This window comes from Eschscholzia californica, unplaced genomic scaffold (genome assembly GCF_041429995.1).
Source record: "Eschscholzia californica isolate CP2 unplaced genomic scaffold, dmEscCali1.0.p SCAF_3, whole genome shotgun sequence".
Lineage (NCBI taxonomy): Eukaryota > Viridiplantae > Streptophyta > Magnoliopsida > Ranunculales > Papaveraceae > Eschscholzia > Eschscholzia californica.
In genome coordinates this window covers 1,981,052-2,002,878 of record NW_028238420.1, presented here as the reverse complement: position 1 = coordinate 2,002,878, position 21,827 = coordinate 1,981,052, and the positions used below count along the sequence as shown (strand labels likewise).

The window sequence follows — 21,827 nt, the reverse complement described above, 5'->3', positions numbered from 1 at the left end:
CGGTGAAGGTACGGTGGTGGTGGCGGTGAAGGTACGGTGGTGGTGGCGGTGGCGGTGAAGGTACGGTGGTGGTGGTGGTGGCGGTACGGTGGTGGTGGTGGTGAAGGTACGATAATGGTAGTGGTGGTGGAGCTACGAGGTGGTTGTTGCCGAGGTGTGGTGGTGTATGGTGGTGGTGGTGGTGGTACAAAGGTGGTGGTGGTGGTGGTACAAAGGTGGTGGTGGTAGTTGAGGTAGGGTGGTGGGGGAGGTGCAATGCTTGTCGTGGTGGTGGCGATGGTTGGTATGGTAGAAGTTTAGTTGTGGTAGTGGAGCGGAGATGGACAAAAAAAAAAATCGTCAAGAAAAATTCATGCATGACTAAAAATAAAGTTACTTTACTTTGAAGTTAAAAGCTAAAAATTTTAACTTCAAGAGAAAGTCGAATTTTAACTTAAATGAAGTCGATAATTTTTGCGTACCAAACTAACTTTTTGACTTTTCTACTTAAATAAGCAAAAAAGTAACTTATTTTAGTGTTGCCAAACGACACCTTAGAGAGAGAAAGGAAGAATAATTTATTTTTTAGGTAAAAGTGGCAGGTCAGAATTTTTTATTTCAGTTGGCGACCTTTCATCTTAGAAGAAAAGTGAGGTGAAGATGAACAGATGTGATGGAAGAGGGATAGGGTGAAGTGGACGAGGAAGAAAGAGATGATCTGGCTTTTGTGCTTTTAGTATTTTTTTGGGAAGTAATTTCATTTTGTCCCCCAACACTACTTCAGAAAAAGTTAAAATTTATTTAGTTTTTTGGTGTTAAATCGAACCGTCAGACCCTTATAAGGACCAAATAGTGAGTTGGTCACAAATTGTGAGCCAAAATGGAATTAACCCAGAGAACAAATATTAGGGTTCGTTTGATACATGTGAAAATTGGGTTAGAAAATTTGATTTTCTTTGGATGTAAAAATCGATATCTTACGAGAAAAAAATGTGTGAAAATAGTCGGGAGATTTGTTGTTTGGACCCCCTTTCGTATAATTGAATTGTTGTTTGGACTCCCCTTTTTCCAGTGTTGCACTTTGGACTCCCTTTTGACGGGATCATCCGAGTATATTCCGTCTCCAAAGTTATACTTAAAAGAATTCTCACTTCACCCTTGCATAATTAATATTGTAGTTGGGCCCCTAGTTTAATTAACTCAAGTAGTTTGAACTTATCTTCTTCAAATTTAACTCATCTTCTTCCTCCGTTTAACTACACATTGTAACACAATAATCCAAATTCAACGATTAGCTTTTGTTATCCAAACATTCTTGAGAAGCTCGTCAAGGTTCATGCCACTTAAAGGTTTCCCTAAGCCACCTAATCGGTTTAAGATCTCCAAATCTCTTAATGAGTAAGAAGAGAAAATAATAACATAAAAATCTCTCTTTCTCCCTCTACAAACACTTTATGCTCTCTCTGTCTATTCTGTTTTGTTCTCTTCTCTCCCTCTCAAAGATTTTGATTCACCAAAGAAGAAAAGAACGAAGAACTCCATGATGAACAACCTGAAGAAGATGAAGAAAAGAATGATCGACTCTCTGTTCTTTCTCCTCTTTCTCTCTACTATAAAGTTTCAGCCGAGTATGTCCCTGATTTATCTATCTCTCTCCCTCTCAAAGATTTTGATTCACCAAAGAAGAAAAGGACGAAGAACTCCATGATGAACAACCAAAAGAAGATGAAGAAGAAAAGAATGATCGACTCTCTGTTCTTTCGCCTCTTTCTCTCTACTGTAAAATTTCAGCCGAGTATGTCCTTAATTTATCTCTCTCTCTCTCTCTCTCTCTCTCTCTCAAAGATTTTGATTCACCAAAGAAGAAAAGAACGAAGAACTCCCTGACGAACAACCTGAAGAAGATGAAGAAGAAAAGAATGATCGACTTTCTGTTTTTTCCCCCCTCTCTCTCTACTGTAAAATTTCAGCCAAGTATGCCCCTGATTTATCTCTCTCTCTCTCCATTGTTAATTCAGTTAAACACCAAGAAAATCCTCAAAAACAATGATGAATAGAAGATGATGATTAAAAATTGTTTCCTCTTTCAGAAATCTGTCCTGTAATTTATAAAAGAGGAGAAGGAGAAGAAGATAAGAATTTCCTCCTTTCTCTCTCTAAAATAGCAAACCGATTCCCTATTTGATTTCTCCAATCAACCATCTTACTCATCTCCTTCAATCAAGCTCTCCATCTAGATTTATCTCAATCATCTCTTAATTTCTACCGCTCACTCTTTGATTTCAAATTTTCAGCCACTCCCTCTCTCTCTCTAAAATTTCAACTTAATCTACATTCTCTCCTCAATCATCTTCTTTTTCTCTCTGATCAGTATCAAATAAGATGTTATTTTATCATGTTAGTTTCATGGATTTGAGAGTAAGAAGGATATTAATAGAGATGAGAAGAAGGAGATTTGCTGTTAGGGAAACAGTCCATGTTAGTTTCATGGATTTTATCATGTTAGTTTCAAGAATTTTATCATGTTAGTTTGATGGGTTATGGAGATCTTAAGCTTCTCTGTTAGGGAACAGTGGTTTTGAGTTTGCCTGTAAGGGGTGGTTTTCGGTAGTGGGGTGGTTTCCGGTGGTGGTGGTGGTTAATAACACCATGAAGAAGAAGTAAAATAGTCCAAAATATATTTCGACTGTTATATTTAACATTTTTTTTGAAAAAAAAAAGTCTAAAGTCCAACAGTGGAAAAAGGGAGTCCAAATAGGAAGTCAATTATACGAAAGGGGTTCAAACAAATCTCGGAAAATAGTCTCAAAGATTTTCCCAAAACTTGTGCCCTCTCCTCCCTCAGGGGTATTTAGGCCATTTCACGCACGTATCTTCAATTTTGGTTGCCCCAGAAGTGACTGTTTGGATATGTCTATTTAATTCCACCGCCCTTGCACCATTAGTAAAATTGGGTGGAAATTTGAAAAGGCATTAAGCTTCTTTACTAGAGGAGGAAAGAAACCTAATACGCCGACCGTGAAGTGAGCAGTGAGAAAATTTCTCAACTCTCCTCCTCACTGAGCCCCTAAACCCTAAAACCTCTAAAATCTTAAACCCTCAACATCTGAAACCCTAGAGTTCGTCCAAGTTTTTGTTGTTGTAGAGAAGTTGAATCAAAGATGCAGCACGATGAAGTTATCTGGCAAGTTATCAGGCACAACCATTGCAGTTTCATGGCCAAGTAAGTAGTTCTCACCCTCCTTACTAATTTCATTCAGATGAATAAATAATCAAACTTGTTATTAGCTAATTATTTCTTCATTTTTGGTGGATTTTAATTTGTTTGGTTTGCATTTTTAGAATTGAAACGGGTAATTTCTGTCGAAATCCATATAATTTAACTGGAATTTGCAATCGGAGTTCTTGCCCTCTTGCTAACAGTCGTTATGCCACCATTAGGGATCACGATGGTATACCTCCTCTCTTTCTCTCTCTAAACATATTTGGATGATGAAAGATTGATTTTTTAGCTGTGGGTTTCATCAAATGTTGCAATTTTGTGTTTGAAACAGGAGTATTTTATTTATATATGAAGACTATAGAGAGGGCTCATATGCCGAATAAATTATGGGAAAGAGTTAAACTACCCAAAAACTATGAGAAAGCAATGGAAATCATTGACAAGCATATGGTATTCTACTTTCACTTGCCTTGGTTAATTGAGTTAAGTGCTTAAGTTACCCTTGATTTGAATGATTGGAAAAAACCCTAATATTGTTTAATTTTGACATTCATAGTTGTACTGGCCCAAGTTCCTCTTGCACAAAATAAAGCAGCGTCTCACGAAAATGACTCAAATGAGGATACGTATGAGGAAGCTTTCTTTGAAGACAAGGTAATACTTTTTCTCTGTTTGATTCGAATGTAATGGAATCCTTTCTCACAATGAATTATAATAGTTTTAATCTTTTCACTATTGAATTAATTTGTTTTCTAATTTATAGTGTTTAGTTTTGGATCAACCTTGCTAAATTGTACACAAAAGAAGTTAACCTAGAGTTGTGTTTTGTGGTCCTAACACGATTTCGTGTCAGTACGAGCAAGTAAAAAAAATCTCACGTTATACTTAGTAAGCTGACTTAGAATATGATTGTGTATCTGGGCGCCTGAGTATCTGACTCGGGGAAAAAGCAATAACACTAAAAGTAGTATCCACTTGGACCATATGAAATAGGTCTTGGCTAAACCGTCTCTAAAATAGTTATCATTTTCCGAGTTTTGGTGGCTCATTCAGTGAGCAATGACTTTATTTTCTCAACATGGTGGTCTAGTACAGGATTTGCAAAGCAGCCAATGGAACACTAATTTATGTTGCTAACCAAAATTTATTGGTTCTATGCGAGATGATGATGTTTAACAGGAGCATGTCGAATCATCATTACTCCAGTCTAACCTATATTAGTTTTGAAAGAGGTACGAAATTTAAAGATTCTCTGATCAACTACTTAACGGTTTTTTCAATTTCTCAGGGAGAAGATAATGACAGTACCTAGGAAGGAGAGTAAGAGAGATGCTAGGAGATTGGAAAAGGCTGAAAAGGCTGCAGTTGTGGAGAAGGTTATCTCTTTGTGTGTGTATATGCGAGAGAATCTTAACTCTCATGTCTTCGCACCGAAGTTGGTATTTACAATGTTATTATTTGTTGCAGAACATTGAGAAAGAACTATTAGCACGTCTTCGGAAAGGAATATATCATGAGGATGACATACTCAACACTAATGTTGAGGCTTACGAACGAGTTCTTAATCTAGAAGTGCAAGAAGAGGAAGAGGAAGAGGAAGAGGAAGAGGAGGAGGAAGGGGTAAGTCTCAAAAAGGTTTATCCTTTGAAGCTCCTTAGCTGTTAGTTGATTAGTAGAATAGTAGGAATACTTTTGTTATCATGCTAATGAAATTCTTTTTTCTGGTAAGAAACCCTTTTTGTTTTAGGAATCATTAACTAGTGACAAATAGGTCTGTTGGTTAAGGATAATATGTTATATAAGTATGACCGCGGATTAGTAAGGCAGATGCGTAGCCTCAAGGAAATTCATTAGATTTCTATCTCGAGATTGTGTCTGACATGACAAACGAGGTGTAGATATCTTACATACAAGGCGTACGACTCTTGGTGTGTACACCTCAAGGTGTCACTATCAATCAACATACATCTTAATCTATGTTCGTATTATAATATGTTGGTGCGTCGCTAATAGAAGAGAACAAGTAATGGATGTCTAATTCATGTCTTATATATTTCTGTAAAAGTGTAAGGTTTATTTTGTGTATATTTTTCTATTTTGAATGTTTTGTTGTATGTTATATTTCATCTCGGTCTCCTTGGATATTGAAATATTTTGGTTATTTCAATGACAATGAAGTCAAAGTTACTACCATGTTTATGATCAGGAAGTGAGAGAGTTTGTTGAAGGCTATTTTGAAGAGGAAGATGACATGGAAGATTTCAGTGGCCTCGCAATGGATGAGCGTCTGAAAGATGCTGACTACGGTAATGTTTTTGCATAATTTAGTACCATTCATTTTTCATGCAACCTTTTGGTTGTTTGCACCCTACAATATGTAGAATAATAAATTGTGTAACCTGATGCAGGTGACTCAGATGAAGATGTGGAAGATGATGAAGAGAGAGAAGCTACTGTCCAAAAGAGAGCGAGGAAAGAGTCAAAATCAGCTGATGGACTTGCCAAGTCAAAGAGGAAGAGAAGGGTAGTAGTCGAGGTAAAAGTTTATCCTATAGTTCATTTGCGTGTATATATAAAACACTACTAGCTTCTAAACTGATACCATTTCTGGCCGAGAAAAATTATATCCGTCATCCTGTTTTTATTTCCATTTCCTCAAATAATGATGAGTAACTAAATAACATTAGATGAATGAGCTCGATAAACGATTCTGCCTCTCTTTTACTGCATGAAAATTCGTAAGTTTGTGATCACATTTTTCCGTGACTGAAAATTTTGAAATATGTTTGGTTTTGTTGTATCAGGTTGAGAATGAAGATGGAGGTGAAAGAGGAACAACAGTCCAATGATAGGAAAAAACTTCTATAAGGAGTCTCTTGTCGTTTAACCTGATTCGGGTGGTAATTCAGATTTTAGCTGTTACTATCTTCTATCTCGCTTGTGCCGGTAGATCTAAGTTTCGAGTTCTTCCACCTCTCTTGAGACAGATGAGCTATGAGAACAAAGAATTGGATTAACTTTTTTTTTTTTTATGATATTTATCAATTTTGAAGAATATAGAACTTTGCAAACCTAAGTATCTGAGTTTTGCTTTCAAAAAAAAAAAGTATCTGAGTTTTGAAGTTCATTTATTGCTTTTGATTCATTCATGTACCAGTGTTTGTTTAACAGATTTAAAATTCATCCACTAGGTGTTCGCTTTCTAGTTCATCTCATCCGTCTGCCCGAAATTTGCTGGTGTCCGGATTTTCATCTGTCTTACCCTTTTTTTTTGTTTTTTAAATCTTCCGCTTTTACCATTTTCATCTCCCTCTTCTTTAACCGTTTTCATTAGTGAAAATTTTCAACAATTAGCCAATCATGTAATGGCATAAGGAGCGTCTCTTTCACTCTTGAAAGTTGCAAAACACTCTGGTACACTGAATGAATACAAAAAGTTGTTCTCTCCCAAACTTTACTCCGGAGAAAGAAGTCGGACTACAAAAGGAAAGGTAGTACGAAGGAAAGAAGGATGAGAGACGACTTACGGAGAGGTGAAGGTGGTGGTTGCCGGAGATAGATGTAGATGTGGCAACTAGATGTCGAGGTGGTGGTGGCCGGAGATAGATGTGGAGGTGACAACTAGATGTGGAGACAGTGAAGATGACAAAGTCTTCACATTTCCCTAAGTCATGAGGTGATATCTGATTGACATGTTCCTCATGACTTGACTAGTTTTTCAACTCAATTTCTTAGGTTTTTTGAGGGAGAGGACCAAAATAAGCCCGGTAAATTAGCTTCCGCCCCAGCCCATTTCCAAATTGCGGGAGAGGTCCAAAATGTCAGATTTGTCTGACAATTCCTGTTTCTAAGGGTTATTCCCTTCCCGTTTTGCCCCTGCCTGCTTCTCCCTTACCTGCCTTAATGGCTGATTGAGACAGCAATTAATGAGCCGGATTTGTCTAATCCTTAGCATTAAATGAGGAGAAAATATCTCCTATTTTATTTCCTTCCCTCTCCAATCTGATTTCCTTCCCTTATCTCCCCGCCCAAATCTCTCCTTGATTTTCTTCTTTCTCTCTCTATCCTCTGTTCTCTCTCCTGTAATGGCGCCATTTTCACCGAAATATTTGGATGAAAATTTGGGTTGAAATTTTCAGTCCCGCTCAAAATCTATTCAACTATTTCTAGCTCTATTTATAGACAAAAGCTCATCATCTTTTGAAAGACCAACTATTACTGTTCTTCCACATCAGGTTAGTGATTTTAATGTTCATCATCTTCCTGGCTTGAAGGGAACACTAGTGTTTTGCCTCACTCATCTTCTGCCATGAATACTCCTTAAACAAAAACAAAAACAAAAACAAAAAAAAAACAAAAGCATTTAAACTCATCTTCTAGCCTTGAATGGTATCATTTAATGTTATCATTTTAATGTTCTTAAATCTCATCTTTTAGCCTTCTATGTTATCATTTAATGTTTTTTTTGGTCCACTGCTCCTTAAAGACAAACAGTTAGACTCTACAACTCATTCATATTTCTATTGCTTCACTGTCCCTTTCATGTTTCTGCCATGAATACTCCTTAAACAAAAACAAAAACAAAAACATTTAAACTCATCTACTTGCATTGAATGAAATAATTTCAAGATGATGGATATACTTTCAACAGAGGTCACCAAAATTATGAATATTAGGATCCTTTGAACAACTCCTTCGAAACTAATGATTTACTGTAACACCACCCTTAATGAATCTGTATATTTACTAGTCAGTTTACAGTTTCCTTTTGGTTTTATAGTTGGTTGTACATTTCTTAGTTCCTACTTAGTTATATAGTGTTTGTTCTTGGTTAGTTTTCTGTACATGTTTTCCTACAATGGCCAAGTTGACCGTACATTGTTCAGTTCCTGTTTTGCAATATGTCTATACTTTCGTTTAGTTAACTTTTGCAGGTTGGAACGTCATATCTCTAATCTTAACACGTCAACTTTGAATCGGTATATTTTCATTCCTTATATGTTCGTTTTTACTGTTCGACTTTACTGTACAATCTTACGTTCCTTACCCGTTATCCTGTTTCCTCTTCGTTGTGTAAATTACAGTACATTCTACAGTTCCCGATATTTCTCTTATGCAGAATGAACAGAGAAGAAATGTCGTCCCAGTCAAATGAAGAGTCCATTCGTGAACCAGAACGTCAATTCTTCAGTCCCCACCCATCAAGTACTTCAAGATCACCACCCTTAATGAATCGGTATATTTTCATTCCTTATATGTTCGTTTTTATTGTTCCACTATACTGTACAACCTTACGTTCCTCATCCGTTATCCCGTTTCCTCGACGTTGGATAGTTTACAGTACATTTTACAGTTCCCGATATTTCTCTTATGCAGAATGAACAGAGAAGAAATGTCGTCCCAGTCAAATGAAGAGTCCATTCCTGAACCAGAACGTCAATTCTTCAGTCCCCACCCATCAAGTACTTCAAGATCACCACTCTTAATGAATCGGTATATTTTCATTCCTTATATTTTCGTTTTTATTGTTCAACTATACTGTACAAACTTACGTTCCTTGTCCGTTACCCCGTTCCCTCGCCGTTGGATAGTTTACTGTACATTCTAACGTTCCCGATCCTTCTGTTATGCAGAATGAACAGAGAAGAAATGGCGTCGCAGTCAAATGAAGAGTCCATTCGTGAACCAGAACGTCAATTCTTCAGTCCCCACCCATCAAGTACTTCAAGATCACCACTCTTAATGAATCGGTATATTTTCATTCCTTATATTTTCGTTTTTATTGTTCGACTATACTGTACAAACTTACGTTCCTTATCCGTTAGCCCGTTCCCTCGCCGTTGGATAGTTTACCGTACATTCTAAAGTTCCCGATCCTTCTTTTATGCAGAATGAACAGAGAAGAAATGGGGTCGCAGTCAAATGAAGAGTCCATTCGTGAAGCAGATCGTGATTTCTGCAGTCCCTACCCATCAAGTACTTCAAGATCACCACCCTTAATGAATCGGTATATTTATTAGTCAGTATGTAGTTCCCGTTGTGTTTTATAGTTGGTTGTACATGTTGTAGTTCCTACGTAGTTATACAAGGTGTGTTGTACTTGGTAATTTTTCTGTACATGTCCCTCACCTCTTCACCTTATTCCTGTAATTATTCAGGTTTGAGCTTGAATTCTTCCCTTCGAATGCTTCAAATTTGTCAAGATCATCACCCTCAATGAGTACAGAAGCAATGAATCGGTACATTTTCCCATCTGTTCTATTCGTTCCCCTTCAGTGTCCAAGTTGCCGTTACATTATTCAGTTCCCGTTTTGCAATATGTCTATACTTTTCGTTTCTTTAACTTTTGCAGGTTGGAACGTGGTTTTTTCACGCCTAATTCGTCAATTGTGCCTCGATCATACACTTCAATGATTCCACAAGAGTTGAATCGGTACAGTACTTTGTGTGTTATACCTTTTTTTTACTGGGAGTTGTAAAATGTCTGGTCCACAATTAAATGTAATGTTAGTTATTCCGTTCCTGATTTTAAACTTTGTGTATTTCTGTAGGTCGCCCACTGATTTCTTCTTACTCCCGCCTTCTAACCATGGTGATGGTTCCACTGCTCTTGTCAGAAGAGAGCCTCTCCGGTCTGAGAGTTGGCCTGAAGTATTCACCCATGAGGGTCAAGAATTTCCTGGTGGTGTGATTGCATTTCGCCAGGCTCTCAGTCGTTACTCAATCAAACACGGTTACAATTATGTGTTTGTTAAGAATGACCGCGATCGTGTCACCTGTGTTTGCAAAAGTACCAAATGCAAGTGGAAAATACACGCAGTTGCTCCTCTAAAGTCGAGATCTATGTTTATCCTGAAAGCCTATAACCCCGTTCATACCTGTGAAGACTTCATCACTGGTGTACGGAAACCTCGACTATCGACTGAAGCTGTTAGTTTATTGATTGCAGAAGACATTAGAGAGAACCCTACCAAGAGCACGAAGGATATTGTTAGTTCCTTCAAAAAAGATTATGGTATTAAACTGAGTTACTACTACTCATATCATGCTCGAAATGCGGATCATGTACATGAAACTAAAAAAAGGTAGGATGGTAACAGTAAAATACTTCAAAGCTTTGTGAAAAAGTAAAACGAAATTGTGCATGGAAACTAAAAAGTTTCTAGATCACTGGATCGTGTACATGAAATTAAAAAGAGTGTGGACTTTTGTACCTTCGTCTTCCCCCTCGGACTACTCCTAGTTGGTTGCTTTTCTTTCATCTTATTTTGTTTCACGGATCTCGACCTTGTCGTTGCTGGCTCTGTAGCGATTTTTTTTGGTGAGGTTGTTTTTGTGCTTTTCTTCACCATCTGCAAACAGTAATCCAAGTTAAATTTGTAACAGATTTCGAAGGAATATTTAGGGTTTTTCGTCAGATTTAGGGTTTTTCTTTAGATTTAGGGTTTTTCCCTCAAAAATCCTTTTTCTTTTTGTTAAAGAAAACTTACCTTTTATGAAGAACAACTTCAGAGTTTTTCTTTCACTGATCTTGCACTAAAGGAATGAAGAACAGCTTGAGAGTTTGAACTGGTTTTTAGAGAGAGAGAGTGAGCGGTTTTCTTTTGGTAATGGTGGACGAATAATCAGGAGTAATGGAGTAATGGAGAGAGAGAGAGTGAGCGGTTTCCAAAACTGAAAGGCGTGGGCTCGAGGTAATGAGGAAGTGACGTTGGCGTGGAGGAGTCATTCGGAACCTGACTTGACGTCAGACTTTGGCCAAAAAGTTCGTCAATTTCGCGCTTTTTTTTGAATGGCAAATCCGTAATATCAATGAAATGGAAGGTTTTTTAGTTTTCCACTTTCAAGGGGCTGACACTTTGGACCTGATCCATAATTCCGGACTGCCTTGGGCCCGGTCCTCATTCTTCCCATGATTTTGGGCCGTTTGCCCAAGGCCTCAATTTCTTATTCACCATCCTGATTTGGGGAATGATAACATAGGGCATGTCTTTCAACAAAAAAAATAAAAAAACATAGGGCATGCCCTTGATTAAAATATGATGCCATGAAACTCAAGACCACATTCATGATCTCATCTTTCAACAACAAAAAAAAAAGAAAGACATTCACGATCTCATCACATTTCTCCCCCCTCTCCGCGCCTCTCCCTGTTACGCAAAAGGCGCCTCCAGCACCCCCTCTACCATCTTTCTCTCTTGACTTTCTCTCTCTCCAATCGTTCTCTTCCTTTTAACTAAAAACCAGCTTCAATACACTAGATTTTTCTCCGAATAACAACAAATCTTATTACACCGAATAACTGCAAAAGGGCTCGATCCTTTTGTTTGTTGATGAAGATCCAAACTAGTTTATAAAGATCCCAACTTGGTTATGAAGATTCGAGACCTAAGGCTTTGAGCTTGAAGAGAATTTGCTTTCTATACCCTAGATTTGCAAGTTTATCCAGATAATGAGAACAATAAACCTCTTGAGTGATTTGGTTTCAATGCCCTAGCTTGCTTTCGTGCCTCAACGATGAAGGCTTATGAACATAATCACTCAAAGTGCCTTACCTATTGACCGACCACTCCGAAAAGTCTCAGACTGTCCCGTATGATGCCTTACATTGGCTCTCCGACTGGGCTAGTTCGAGACCTTACGAAATGACCTGAGGCTTTGCTTTGGCTGTTGGATTGGTTAGTCCAAAAAGGGCGCGATCTACGTTAGTCATTATTACAGTGCACTTATTGATACATCATCAAGATGTGATAAGCCGATAATTGCTTAAGTTAAACCAATAATTAAAGAACCCCACAAATTTATTACTCCCTCCGTCCCAAATTAAGAGCCCACTATTTCTTTTTAGATGTTTCAAATTAAAAGTCTCATTCTTTTTTTATCACATAAATCCCTTACTTTTCCATAAATACCCTTTCTTATATGTTTCCAATAAATGGTCCATTAATTAAGCTAATGAAGACATTTGATTATTTGCAATACAAAAATTTGTTTTCCAATGAACAAATCCATTCTTTTTGGATTAATCAAGTGAGAAATTAATATAGTTACATGTATTTCTAGAATGAAAAAATTGTAAGTTTTGAATTACTTAAAAAAATGGATTTTTGAGTCTAAGGTCCAAAAATAGGGGGGGTAATGAGCCATATATCCACTCCTAAATTAATAAATAAAATAAAACCAAAATAAACCGAAAATGTAAAATAAGTCCAAAAATTAACTATTTGGTGGGCCCATGCATCAATCCTTTAATTATCTCTCATTTTTGCCCTTTCATAAATATTTTTTAACCATTGGTAAACCAAAGGTTTATACTGGTTAAGTTAATAACTCTTTCCATATATTTTATGAAAGAATATTTATGTTGGATATTTAATACCAATCTTTATTTCCATAAACTCCATAAATATTTAACCAAATCAGTGGATATTTAACAAAAATGAGTTGCACTCTAAAAAAAACGAGTTTCTATCTATGTAACTCTGTATTCTTTGAATTCAAGAAAGTATATTATTTCTAAATCCGTTGTATTTGATTAAAGTAACCTACCAAATCAATGGATATTTACCTAAAACGAGATGCTCAATCCCAAAAACGAATTTCTCTCTCTGTAACTCTTTGTTCTTTGAACTTCAAGAAAGTATGAAGTTGTGATTTGCGTTTTATCTCTACCTCAATCTAATTAGACATCTACAAATTCGTTTGTGAGGTATGTCCAACTTAAATTGATCGTCAGAATCTATAAATCTCTATTACTACAATCTTCTTAAAAAATTATTTATTCTAACAAAAAACTTATATGTAACATTTTTTATCACTTTTTGGTAAAAAGTGAATGTTGAAATCTCTATTAATTCAATATTTTTTTCATAAAAAAGTTTTATAAAGTGAAATTGTGTTTGCTACATTTTCGGGTATTTTACTACCATTTTCTACATTCTATTAGCATCTGTTATGAATTTGTTACAATAGGTTAAAAAGAAAATACTATTTTGTTAGCATCTTATTGATTCTAATAACATTTTTTACATTCCATTAGCATCTGTTGAATGTATTTATTGCAGTAGGTTAAAATACAAATACTATTTTTCTAGCATCCTATTGATTCTACTAGCATATTCTACATCCTATCAGTATCTGTTGAATGAATTTGTTACAGTAGGTTAACAAATACTTTTTAGTAATTAAAATGTATAAGGTGAAATTGTTTTTGTTACATTTTCTGTATTCTACTAGCATTTTATCGATTCTAGTGACATCTACTAGCATTTTCTACATTCGTATTCTACTCTGTCAATCTCATTGATCTCACATGTAGTTGCGGTAGGTGGTCGATAGATGGTATCCCGTGTCAACATGTCATGTTTTGCATCAAGAATTATGATGGTGATACGACAAGTTTTTTTTGATCATTTTCACCAAACAAGCTCTCGTCAACACTTATCAATGTTATGTCTACCAAATACCAAATTATGATGAGCCAATGGAGTACATCGATGAAACAAGAACACTACCTCCGTTAACAAAGAGAAAACCGGAAAGACCAAGGACAGTAAGAAGAGAGAGCTCAGGAAATATACCCAAAAAAATGAGGGTTTGCGGTCGGTGTAAAAAACCGGCTTATCACAATAGTGCCTCATGCACGGCAACTATATAATAACTAACTTAAATTTTGATTATGTAGGTTTACTTATTCTGCTAAAAACATAAATATTCTACTTATGTCTTTTATATGTTTAGAGAATTTGATCAATGTTACCAGATTATCGTATTTAAACAAGAGGATTTTCCTATTTCCTATTAAATTTTATCAATGGTTACGATATTATCGTAGTTATACTCATGTGTATCTGGCTAGAGTAAGTTACAAAATGTCGAAAAACTGAAAAATGCTGGTAGTGTTGGAGAAATTTTGTCAACATCTTACTGGTATCTTTATACCCATTGGACCATGCTAGAAAAATTTGTTTGATGTTTCTAGCAATTTAGCATATTTCAATACAATCAAAGCAGGTTGGTTTTAGCCTTTGTTATATTTTAATCAAAATGTCCAGATTTTTGATATATTTTTGTACGAACTATTTGTTTCCTTAGTTATATATGTTATCAATGGATTCAACATTAAGTGTTTGTGTTCATCATGCCTTTGCCCTACCACGTATTACAATTGTATAGTTTCAATAATGTCCAAGAAATTTGAGTAACATCTTTATCGTATCTATGAACCTGTTGAACGACATTTAAAATATAATATAATTGTGGTATTATAGAACATTGATAAATAATCCCATAACTGCTCGAGATGTTATTCAAACTTAAAACATAAACATGTTTGCTACGTTTTATCACATAGTCCGTTACAAAATACAAGTTAAAGTACTTAAACATTTTTTCTCCATATATCCTTCGATTCATTCAGCAACAACCAAGTTAGTTCACCCCTCTTCCTTTGCGCTAGTTTTGTTCAATCATCTTTTGGCATCTCGTTAGGAAAATATTTATAGTTCGATTCGATATAAAGTTCTTCCATGTGCAAAATCACATACAACCTACAATCAGGCCTGTCAAAGTTCAAACAACAAACCAATTCAACATCTTTGGATTGTAACCATTTATGCGTTTCTATAAGAAACTAAAAAATGCTAGTCAAACAAGTCATTTTTCTTATGAAACCAGTTTTGAACAGTAACCATTTCAAGGTTCTATGATAAACTTCAAAAATGCTAGACAAAAAAATGACATGGTTTTTACAATCCAATTTATTCTCTCATTTTTTTTTCCCATATTACACCATGTAATGTTCTATGGTTGTCAAAAAATCAGGTTTGACAGGTAACCATTGATAAAGTTTTATAAGAAACTTAATAATGCTAGACAAAATATTAAGTTTTATTGAAAGTAACTATATTCTGGATCTAACACTATGCTTGAAAGTCTACAATACAAAATCCTAAATTAGATAGAACCCTAACTTGTCGGTCTAAAATAAAAATTTTAAGCAGAAACCATTTATTCAAAGAAATTACACAACAACAGAGACAAAGTAACAATACAAATTTTTTGTTGCATGCAAAAAAGAAACATACTCTTCACTTTGAACTGATTTAGGGTTTTGAAAATAACTTCCATTAAACCACTTCGAAACAACAAAACCCTAGAAATTTCTTATTAACTAATCAATTTCAGAAAAATAAATCATAGTTAAAGTTGTAAAAATCAAAACCTAATTCGTTTTGTGTTGTAGAAATCAATCTAAATCATAAACAAAGTTGAAGGAACAACAAAAATGATGAAAACCAAAATAACTTACTCTTTATTGTTGATGATGATGAACGAAACTAACAATGGATTCTTTCTCTCTCCTACTCGATGCTCTCTCTCTCTCTGTTAGGTTTATTTTGGGCGTGTTTAAGATAAGAGTTTCCCTCTCTCTCTCTTTGGTTTGATATTTGAGGAAAAGGCAATTTTTTTTTGGTTATTTTTTTGAAACAGAAAAGACTACTTTTTTTTGTTATGCTAAACGAAAAAGACAAATTTTTTCGAGGAAAGAAATTTTGTTTTTAAAGAAATAAATGTAATGAATCTATATATTATGGTATCTTTTATTTTGGCTTGTTTTTTTTTTTTTAACTTAGGATAGGTTAGGCAGTAAAAGAGAATAAGAGGATAGACATGTAATTTACTTTGAGTGGATTTATTTTCTGTTTCAGATTATCTTTGGTCTCTAGACTCGTTGATCATGCGATTTTGGACTTAAATCTCATCCCCCGAAAAAAAATTATCAAATAAATAAGGGCAAACATGGAAGAAGAGAAAATATGAAAATAAGTTGGATTCCCTATACGTGACCCTTAATTTGGGACGGAGGGAGTAGCATTTATACTTTTAATAATGCAAATTCAATTACCATACCTCATCTGAAAATCAAACCTGAGACTTTTAGAATTTTGGTGTTTATGTCAACAATATCAACCACTTGAGCAAACAAGGTGTCGATGGATCAAATGATATTTTTTTTGGAAGACGACTAAGATCTACGTAAATCGTGATATTTGGCATTTGATACATCATAGATGTGATAAGCTCGATAACCGCCCACTCAAACACTAACAAGACCGGGCCTATAACTCAACAAGACAATGGTCTGCCTGAAACCCAACAACATTATTTATACCCTTACAATCCCAATTCAAATAACCAAAGATTCCACTTTCTCTGGGATTCGAACTGAAACCTACAGGACTTTCTGGAGTTTATGTCAACACCTTGGAACCGCTTGGGCTACCAACGGTTGACAATGGATCAAATGATATTGACTTCAGTCAATCTACTCCATGGGGCGCAAGAACAATTTTTGAAGGCGCCTTTAGCCGCTCTCATATAAAATTCCTTGTCCTTTCAGTTACGCTGTTATTTCCAATTTTCCTCATTCTTTCTTCTTCTTCTTCTTCCTTCTCTCTCTCTTTAATCTCTCTCTTTCAAGGTATGGATCCAAACCCTAAAAAATTCCCAATAGTCTCTTATGTCATGTCCAAAATTCCCCAACTTGGTACAAAACCACCATCTTATTCTGATTTCGATGATATCGACATTGAACAACCACAACCACGCCCTACTGAATCCCCCAATTCGAACAAACCAGAAGGATTACTAATGGTAGAAATGCCTCATCTTAAAGATCCAGAAGTAATTGCTTCAATGACTAAAGCTATCTCTGATGTTTTTCACACTCGATCGATTCTCAAAACCCTAGGTGATCGTCCAGATCATGAATCAGTTGATGTTGCTAAATCAAAGATTACTGAAATTGAATGTTCGTTATCGAAACAACTTGAGGAAATTGTGTTAGAATCTAGACCTAATGAGATTGATCTTGATAGGGAGAATGAGATTCGATTAGAAGCTGAGAAAGAGAAGAGTATTTATAGAGCTGTTGTTCAATTGGACGAAATGCATGAATCGTATGAGAAGTTGTTGAGATCTGCTGAAGATCGGTTAGTGAAGATTTATGGATCGGCAGAAGCAACTGAGAAGAAGGTATCATCATCATCATCATCATCACCAACGACGGCGACAGAAACAGAGGAGAATAAAGTTCCGGTTGGTGATTATGATGATGAAGTAAATGAGGAAGTTGTATCGATTTTGCAGGAAGCTTTGAGTAAGCAATTAGAAAAGATTCAACTTTCTGGTCGACAATTGAGGTTTCTTCCAGAAGCATTTGGGAAACTTCATGGATTGATTTCTCTTGATCTCTCTCACAATCAGCTTCAGGTTAGTATTTTAATTTTGAAATTCATAAACATTGAGTTATGACAATTTTCGAATTTTGGTTCGTAACCAGAAACAATACTCTACTTTGATGAACTAGAATTGAACTTCTGAAAATTGATTTATAAGTAGAATTTTATGATATCTGACATGGAAGATGGGTTGGGTTGAATCAATCTTTACTCAATTATGCATAATTTCGAGATTGTAAATTCAGATATTTTGGATTTTGTTCGATTAAGAAAAATGATAGAAGACACTACAAAAGTAGACCTACCCCGGACCTAAATAGGAATCAACTGTCCATCGAGAATGAAAACATCCAATAGGAGAGAGAGATAGTTGACTCAAAAATGGAGACCATTGGTTTCGTGTAGCTGTGGAGTAGGCTTTGACTTATATTTGGGTTTTAGTTGCGCTTAAGTTCTAACTATATATGGCATTATTTTCCTGGGAGAAGGTCATTCCTGATTCCATAGCAGGATTACAAAACTTGGAGGAGCTTAATCTTTCATCCAACCATTTGGAGTCATTACCCGATTCCATTGGTTTGCTACTTAATCTGAAACTGTTAAATGTGTCCTCGAACAAGCTTAATGAGCTCCCTGACAGCATATCTCATTGCAGGTGATTACTGATTTTGGAAATTCTGATGAAAACCCACTTTCTCTTTGTAATTATTTTTCAGTACTTTGACTTAGTATGCGATTAAGTAGTTCTTGTCGATGCAGATCGCTTGTGGAGCTAGATGCAAGCTATAATCATCTGGGGTATTTGCCAACAAATATTGGTTATGAACTGGTTAACTTACAAAAGCTTTTCGTGAACCTTAATAAGCTTCGATCACTTCCTACTTCCATTTGTGAACTGAGATCATTGCAACATTTGGATGCTCGCTTTAACGAACTACACGGTTTGCCACATGCAATTGGCCTATTGACAAATCTTGAAATCCTTAACATTAGTAGTAATTTCAGTGATATGACAGTTCTTCCCGACACAATTGGTGATCTTATCAATCTCAAAGAACTTGATCTCAGTAACAATCAGATTAGTGCTCTTCCTGTTACATTTGGTCGGTTAGAAAATCTTAAAAAGCTTAACTTGGAACAAAACCCACTTACAATTCCTCCTACAGAGATCGTAAATCGTGGAGTTGAAGCTGTGAAGGAGTTCATGAGTAAGCTCCTGCTTGAAATCCTAATCGAGGAAGAACGTAAGAGCACACTTGAAGCTAACAATGAACAAGCTCAGACTGGATGGCTGACACGAAGCACCTCATGGTTGAAGAATGTTACAGGATACCTGGGATCTGGAGCAAACTCTCCAAGAGACCACTATCTTGACCAGCAGTTATGATTTCTCAATCTTCTGATCTTTGATTCAATGTATCTACATGGATTTCGTGTACAGAAGATAATAAAGAAGTTCGGGCACAGGCAGGATCTAGATATCCTGATCCTCGTATTCGGTAATTTCTTGGTTTAGCATTTTCAAATAATTTTGTAGGGTGATAATCACTTATCTTTCTTATTTTGAATTGCCTGTGTAAACAATCAGAACATAGCATTTCATGCTTCAGAGTTTTATTCTGAAATACAATATTGCGAATGTTTTGTTTATAATTGCCACTTTTTCGTGTTCGATATATTTTTCTGTATGAAAGAATGCTCCTAACCTAACCACAATGCAGCATGATATCGACATCAAGAACGTTACTTTCCTCTCTCATTTTCACCTCCAATTCTCTTAGTAACCGATATATTTGCTCAAACTCTGGATGTGAACTATCAGTAGCTGAGAAAGTATGTACCTTGCTTTTAACCTCTATCAGACTTTGCCCAGGTACTCTCTTTAGTCCTTTGTCTTTTACCAGAGTTCTTATTCTTGCAACATTGTCCCATTTCCCATTTACAGCATAAATATTCGATAACAACACATAGTACCCGGCATGATTTGGTTCTAACCGAAACAACTTTTTAGCAGCTTTCTCTCCTATCTCAACATTTCGATGAATTCTACAAGCACCAAGCAGTGCTCCCCAAACATGGGCTCCAGATGGAACTCTCATCTGTTCGATAAACTCCAGCGCCTTTTTTAGGTTTCCTGTCCGGCCAAGAAGATCAACCATAACACTATAATGCTCTGAACTAGGCTCAATCTTGTATTTCTGAACCATCTTATCAAACATCTTCAACCCTTCCTCAACCAAACCAGTATGACTACAAGCAGATAAAATTGAGAGAAACGTGATTTGGTTAGGTATAATCTTCGAGGTTTGAATCATATCATTGAATGTTCGAATAGCTTCCTTACCAAAACCATGAATTCCGTAACCTGCCATCATCGAACTCCAAACAACAACATCCTTCTGATCCATCTCTTCAAATACCCTAATAGAGTTCTCCAAGTTTCCACACTTAGAATACAAATCTATAAGTGCAGCTCCAACAAAGGCTCTATTATTAAACCCATTCCTAACCAAGAAACCATGAAAGCAAAGAGCTTGATGAAGAATCCCTAGTTCTGCACAGGCCATTAGAACTTTCACCATTATAACTGTGTCGGGCCGAGTTCCTCTCGTCAACATACTACGAAAAATACCCAGTGACTCGTTTGGAAGCCCGTTCAGAGCATACCCACTTAACAAAGCAGCCCAACAAACAACATCCTTGTGAGGTATTCTTCCGAAAATATCTACTGCTTCTTCAATGCATGAACACTTCATATACATATCCAAAAGAGCAGTCGAAACTGATATATGTAATTCGAACCCTTTTCGTTTAGCTAGCTCATGAATCTTCCTACCTTCATCGACATTACTAGATGCAGCACAAGCTTGTAAAACACTAACAATTGTTACTGAATTAGGTTCATATCTTTTCTCAATCATCTCATTAAAAAGACTCAAAGCTTCATCAGCATTCTCACTCTGAACATAACAAGAAATTATAGAACTCCATGAAATCACATCTTTCTCATCCATCATCTCAAACAAATTCCTTGCATTTCTAATCGAACCCGTTTTTGCATATAGATTGAGCAAGGAATTAGCCAAAGATGGATCTTTATCTAACCCCATTTTGATTGTAAAACTATGAACAGATTTCCCATCCAGAAGATTCAACAGTTGTGAACAAGCAGAAACAACGCTTACGAGAGTAACTAGATCAGGAGTTAAACCTTCGGTAATCGTCATTTTAGAGAAGAAACTCAATGCTTTTTCCGAATCTCCATTCTGTTGATACCCAGTAACCATGGAGGTCCATAGAACTACATCTGGTTCAGAAAACTCCTTGAAAACTAATAAAGCATCACACATTTCTCCACATTTAGAGTACAACTCAACCAAAGCTGAACCCACAAACAAATCCGAATTCATCTTTTCGTTCTTCTTGATCAACCCATGAATTGCCTTCCCAGTTCGAACCGCCAATAACTCGGCACAAGCTTTAATAGCTATAGGTACTGTGAAATTATCAGGCTTATCATTTTCAGCAGTAGTAGTAGATACCATCTGATTGAATAGATAGAGAGTAGTTTCCCATTGTTTCTCTCTACAGTGACTTCTAAGAATAGAATTCCAAAGGTAAACGGTTCGATGAGGAATTTCATCGAACAGTTTACGTGCATGTTCTAGAGAGAGGTAATTAGCATAATATGAGTTCAGCTTGGTAACAAGCAAACTGTCATGGAGGAACCCATTTTTGATGATTTGAGAGTGTAATTGAGAGACAGATCTCCCATCTTTACATGATTGGAATAGGTGTGTGATTAGTTGTTTGCCTTTCATATAAAATAGGTTGGTAATGCAAATAAAAATGGTGAGAGACCTAAGAGTGTTTTTGTCCGTGCAACAATTTCAAATATCCCCACTACATAATCATAGACTAGCTTCAATGAGTGTTTTAGTTATGACATTTTATAACTTATTAGTCAGACAGGAGCTGCTGCCAAAATGACCTAAGAGACCCCTTACCCAACCCTATCAAACGAAGTCCGAGCTAACCCATGGGAACTCGTCACTCGTGACTTGGGTCTGCCTTGACAGAGAAAACAGGCAGGCACAGTCAGTACGTACATATGCAATGTGCTCGAACCGAGTGTCCAGTTCGATAAGTCCAATCAATCAACATACATAGACTGCTAACATGTTTGTACATACTTTCCTTAAGCGGGCAATTCACGTACAAAATTTGCCTGCGAGAGATATGTACGTGGGGACCGATATAGACGTATAGGTAATTGCCCACAAAATTCACATGTGAGAGAACGGTACGTGCAGACCGATATAACCGTATAGGTTTTCATCCCTCGCCGTCGCAAGGTACATGGGGTTAGAATTTGTAAGAAC

General features: G+C 36.2%; 3 protein-coding genes across 3 annotated transcripts; 2 read left to right on the top strand and 1 right to left on the bottom strand.

The window, feature by feature from the left end:
* The first annotated feature begins 2,559 nt into the window (after positions 1–2,559).
* Positions 2,560–6,329, top strand: LOC147547603 (uncharacterized). Its single transcript, XM_086667126.1, has 9 exons — positions 2,560–3,202; positions 3,322–3,431; positions 3,534–3,652; positions 3,759–3,856; positions 4,491–4,578; positions 4,670–4,822; positions 5,409–5,508; positions 5,611–5,738; positions 6,007–6,329. Exons 1-9 carry the CDS (start codon positions 3,141–3,143, stop codon positions 6,049–6,051), a joined length of 903 nt encoding a protein of 300 aa, XP_086523252.1. The 5' UTR covers positions 2,560–3,140; the 3' UTR covers positions 6,052–6,329.
* Positions 6,330–16,543: 10,214 nt separating this feature from the next.
* On the top strand, positions 16,544–19,098 carry LOC147547602 (plant intracellular Ras-group-related LRR protein 9-like). The gene is made up of 3 exons (XM_086666798.1): positions 16,544–17,476; positions 17,934–18,100; positions 18,205–19,098. Exons 1-3 carry the CDS (start codon positions 16,688–16,690, stop codon positions 18,830–18,832), a joined length of 1,584 nt encoding a protein of 527 aa, XP_086522924.1. The 5' UTR covers positions 16,544–16,687; the 3' UTR covers positions 18,833–19,098.
* On the bottom strand, positions 17,636–21,266 carry LOC147547601 (Tetratricopeptide repeat (TPR)-like superfamily protein). The gene has a single exon (XM_086666797.1). It carries the CDS (start codon positions 21,264–21,266, stop codon positions 19,152–19,154), a length of 2,115 nt encoding a protein of 704 aa, XP_086522923.1. The 3' UTR covers positions 17,636–19,151.
* Positions 21,267–21,827: the final 561 nt, after the last annotated feature.

Excerpts from the sequence above, each read along its gene's own strand:
- LOC147547601 (XM_086666797.1), bottom strand. The coding sequence starts at position 21,266 with ATGAAAGGCAAACAACTAATCACACACCTATTCCAATCATGTAAAGAT.
- LOC147547603 (XM_086667126.1), top strand. The coding sequence starts at position 3,141 with ATGCAGCACGATGAAGTTATCTGGCAAGTTATCAGGCACAACCATTGC. Across the intron at positions 3,203-3,321 it reads CATTGCAGTTTCATGGCCAA|AATTGAAACGGGTAATTTCT; the intron begins GTAAGTAGTTCT and ends TTGCATTTTTAG. Across the intron at positions 5,739-6,006 it reads AGAGAAGGGTAGTAGTCGAG|GTTGAGAATGAAGATGGAGG; the intron begins GTAAAAGTTTAT and ends TTGTTGTATCAG.
- LOC147547602 (XM_086666798.1), top strand. The coding sequence starts at position 16,688 with ATGGATCCAAACCCTAAAAAATTCCCAATAGTCTCTTATGTCATGTCC. Across the intron at positions 17,477-17,933 it reads TCTCTCACAATCAGCTTCAG|GTCATTCCTGATTCCATAGC; the intron begins GTTAGTATTTTA and ends TCCTGGGAGAAG. Across the intron at positions 18,101-18,204 it reads GACAGCATATCTCATTGCAG|ATCGCTTGTGGAGCTAGATG; the intron begins GTGATTACTGAT and ends TTGTCGATGCAG.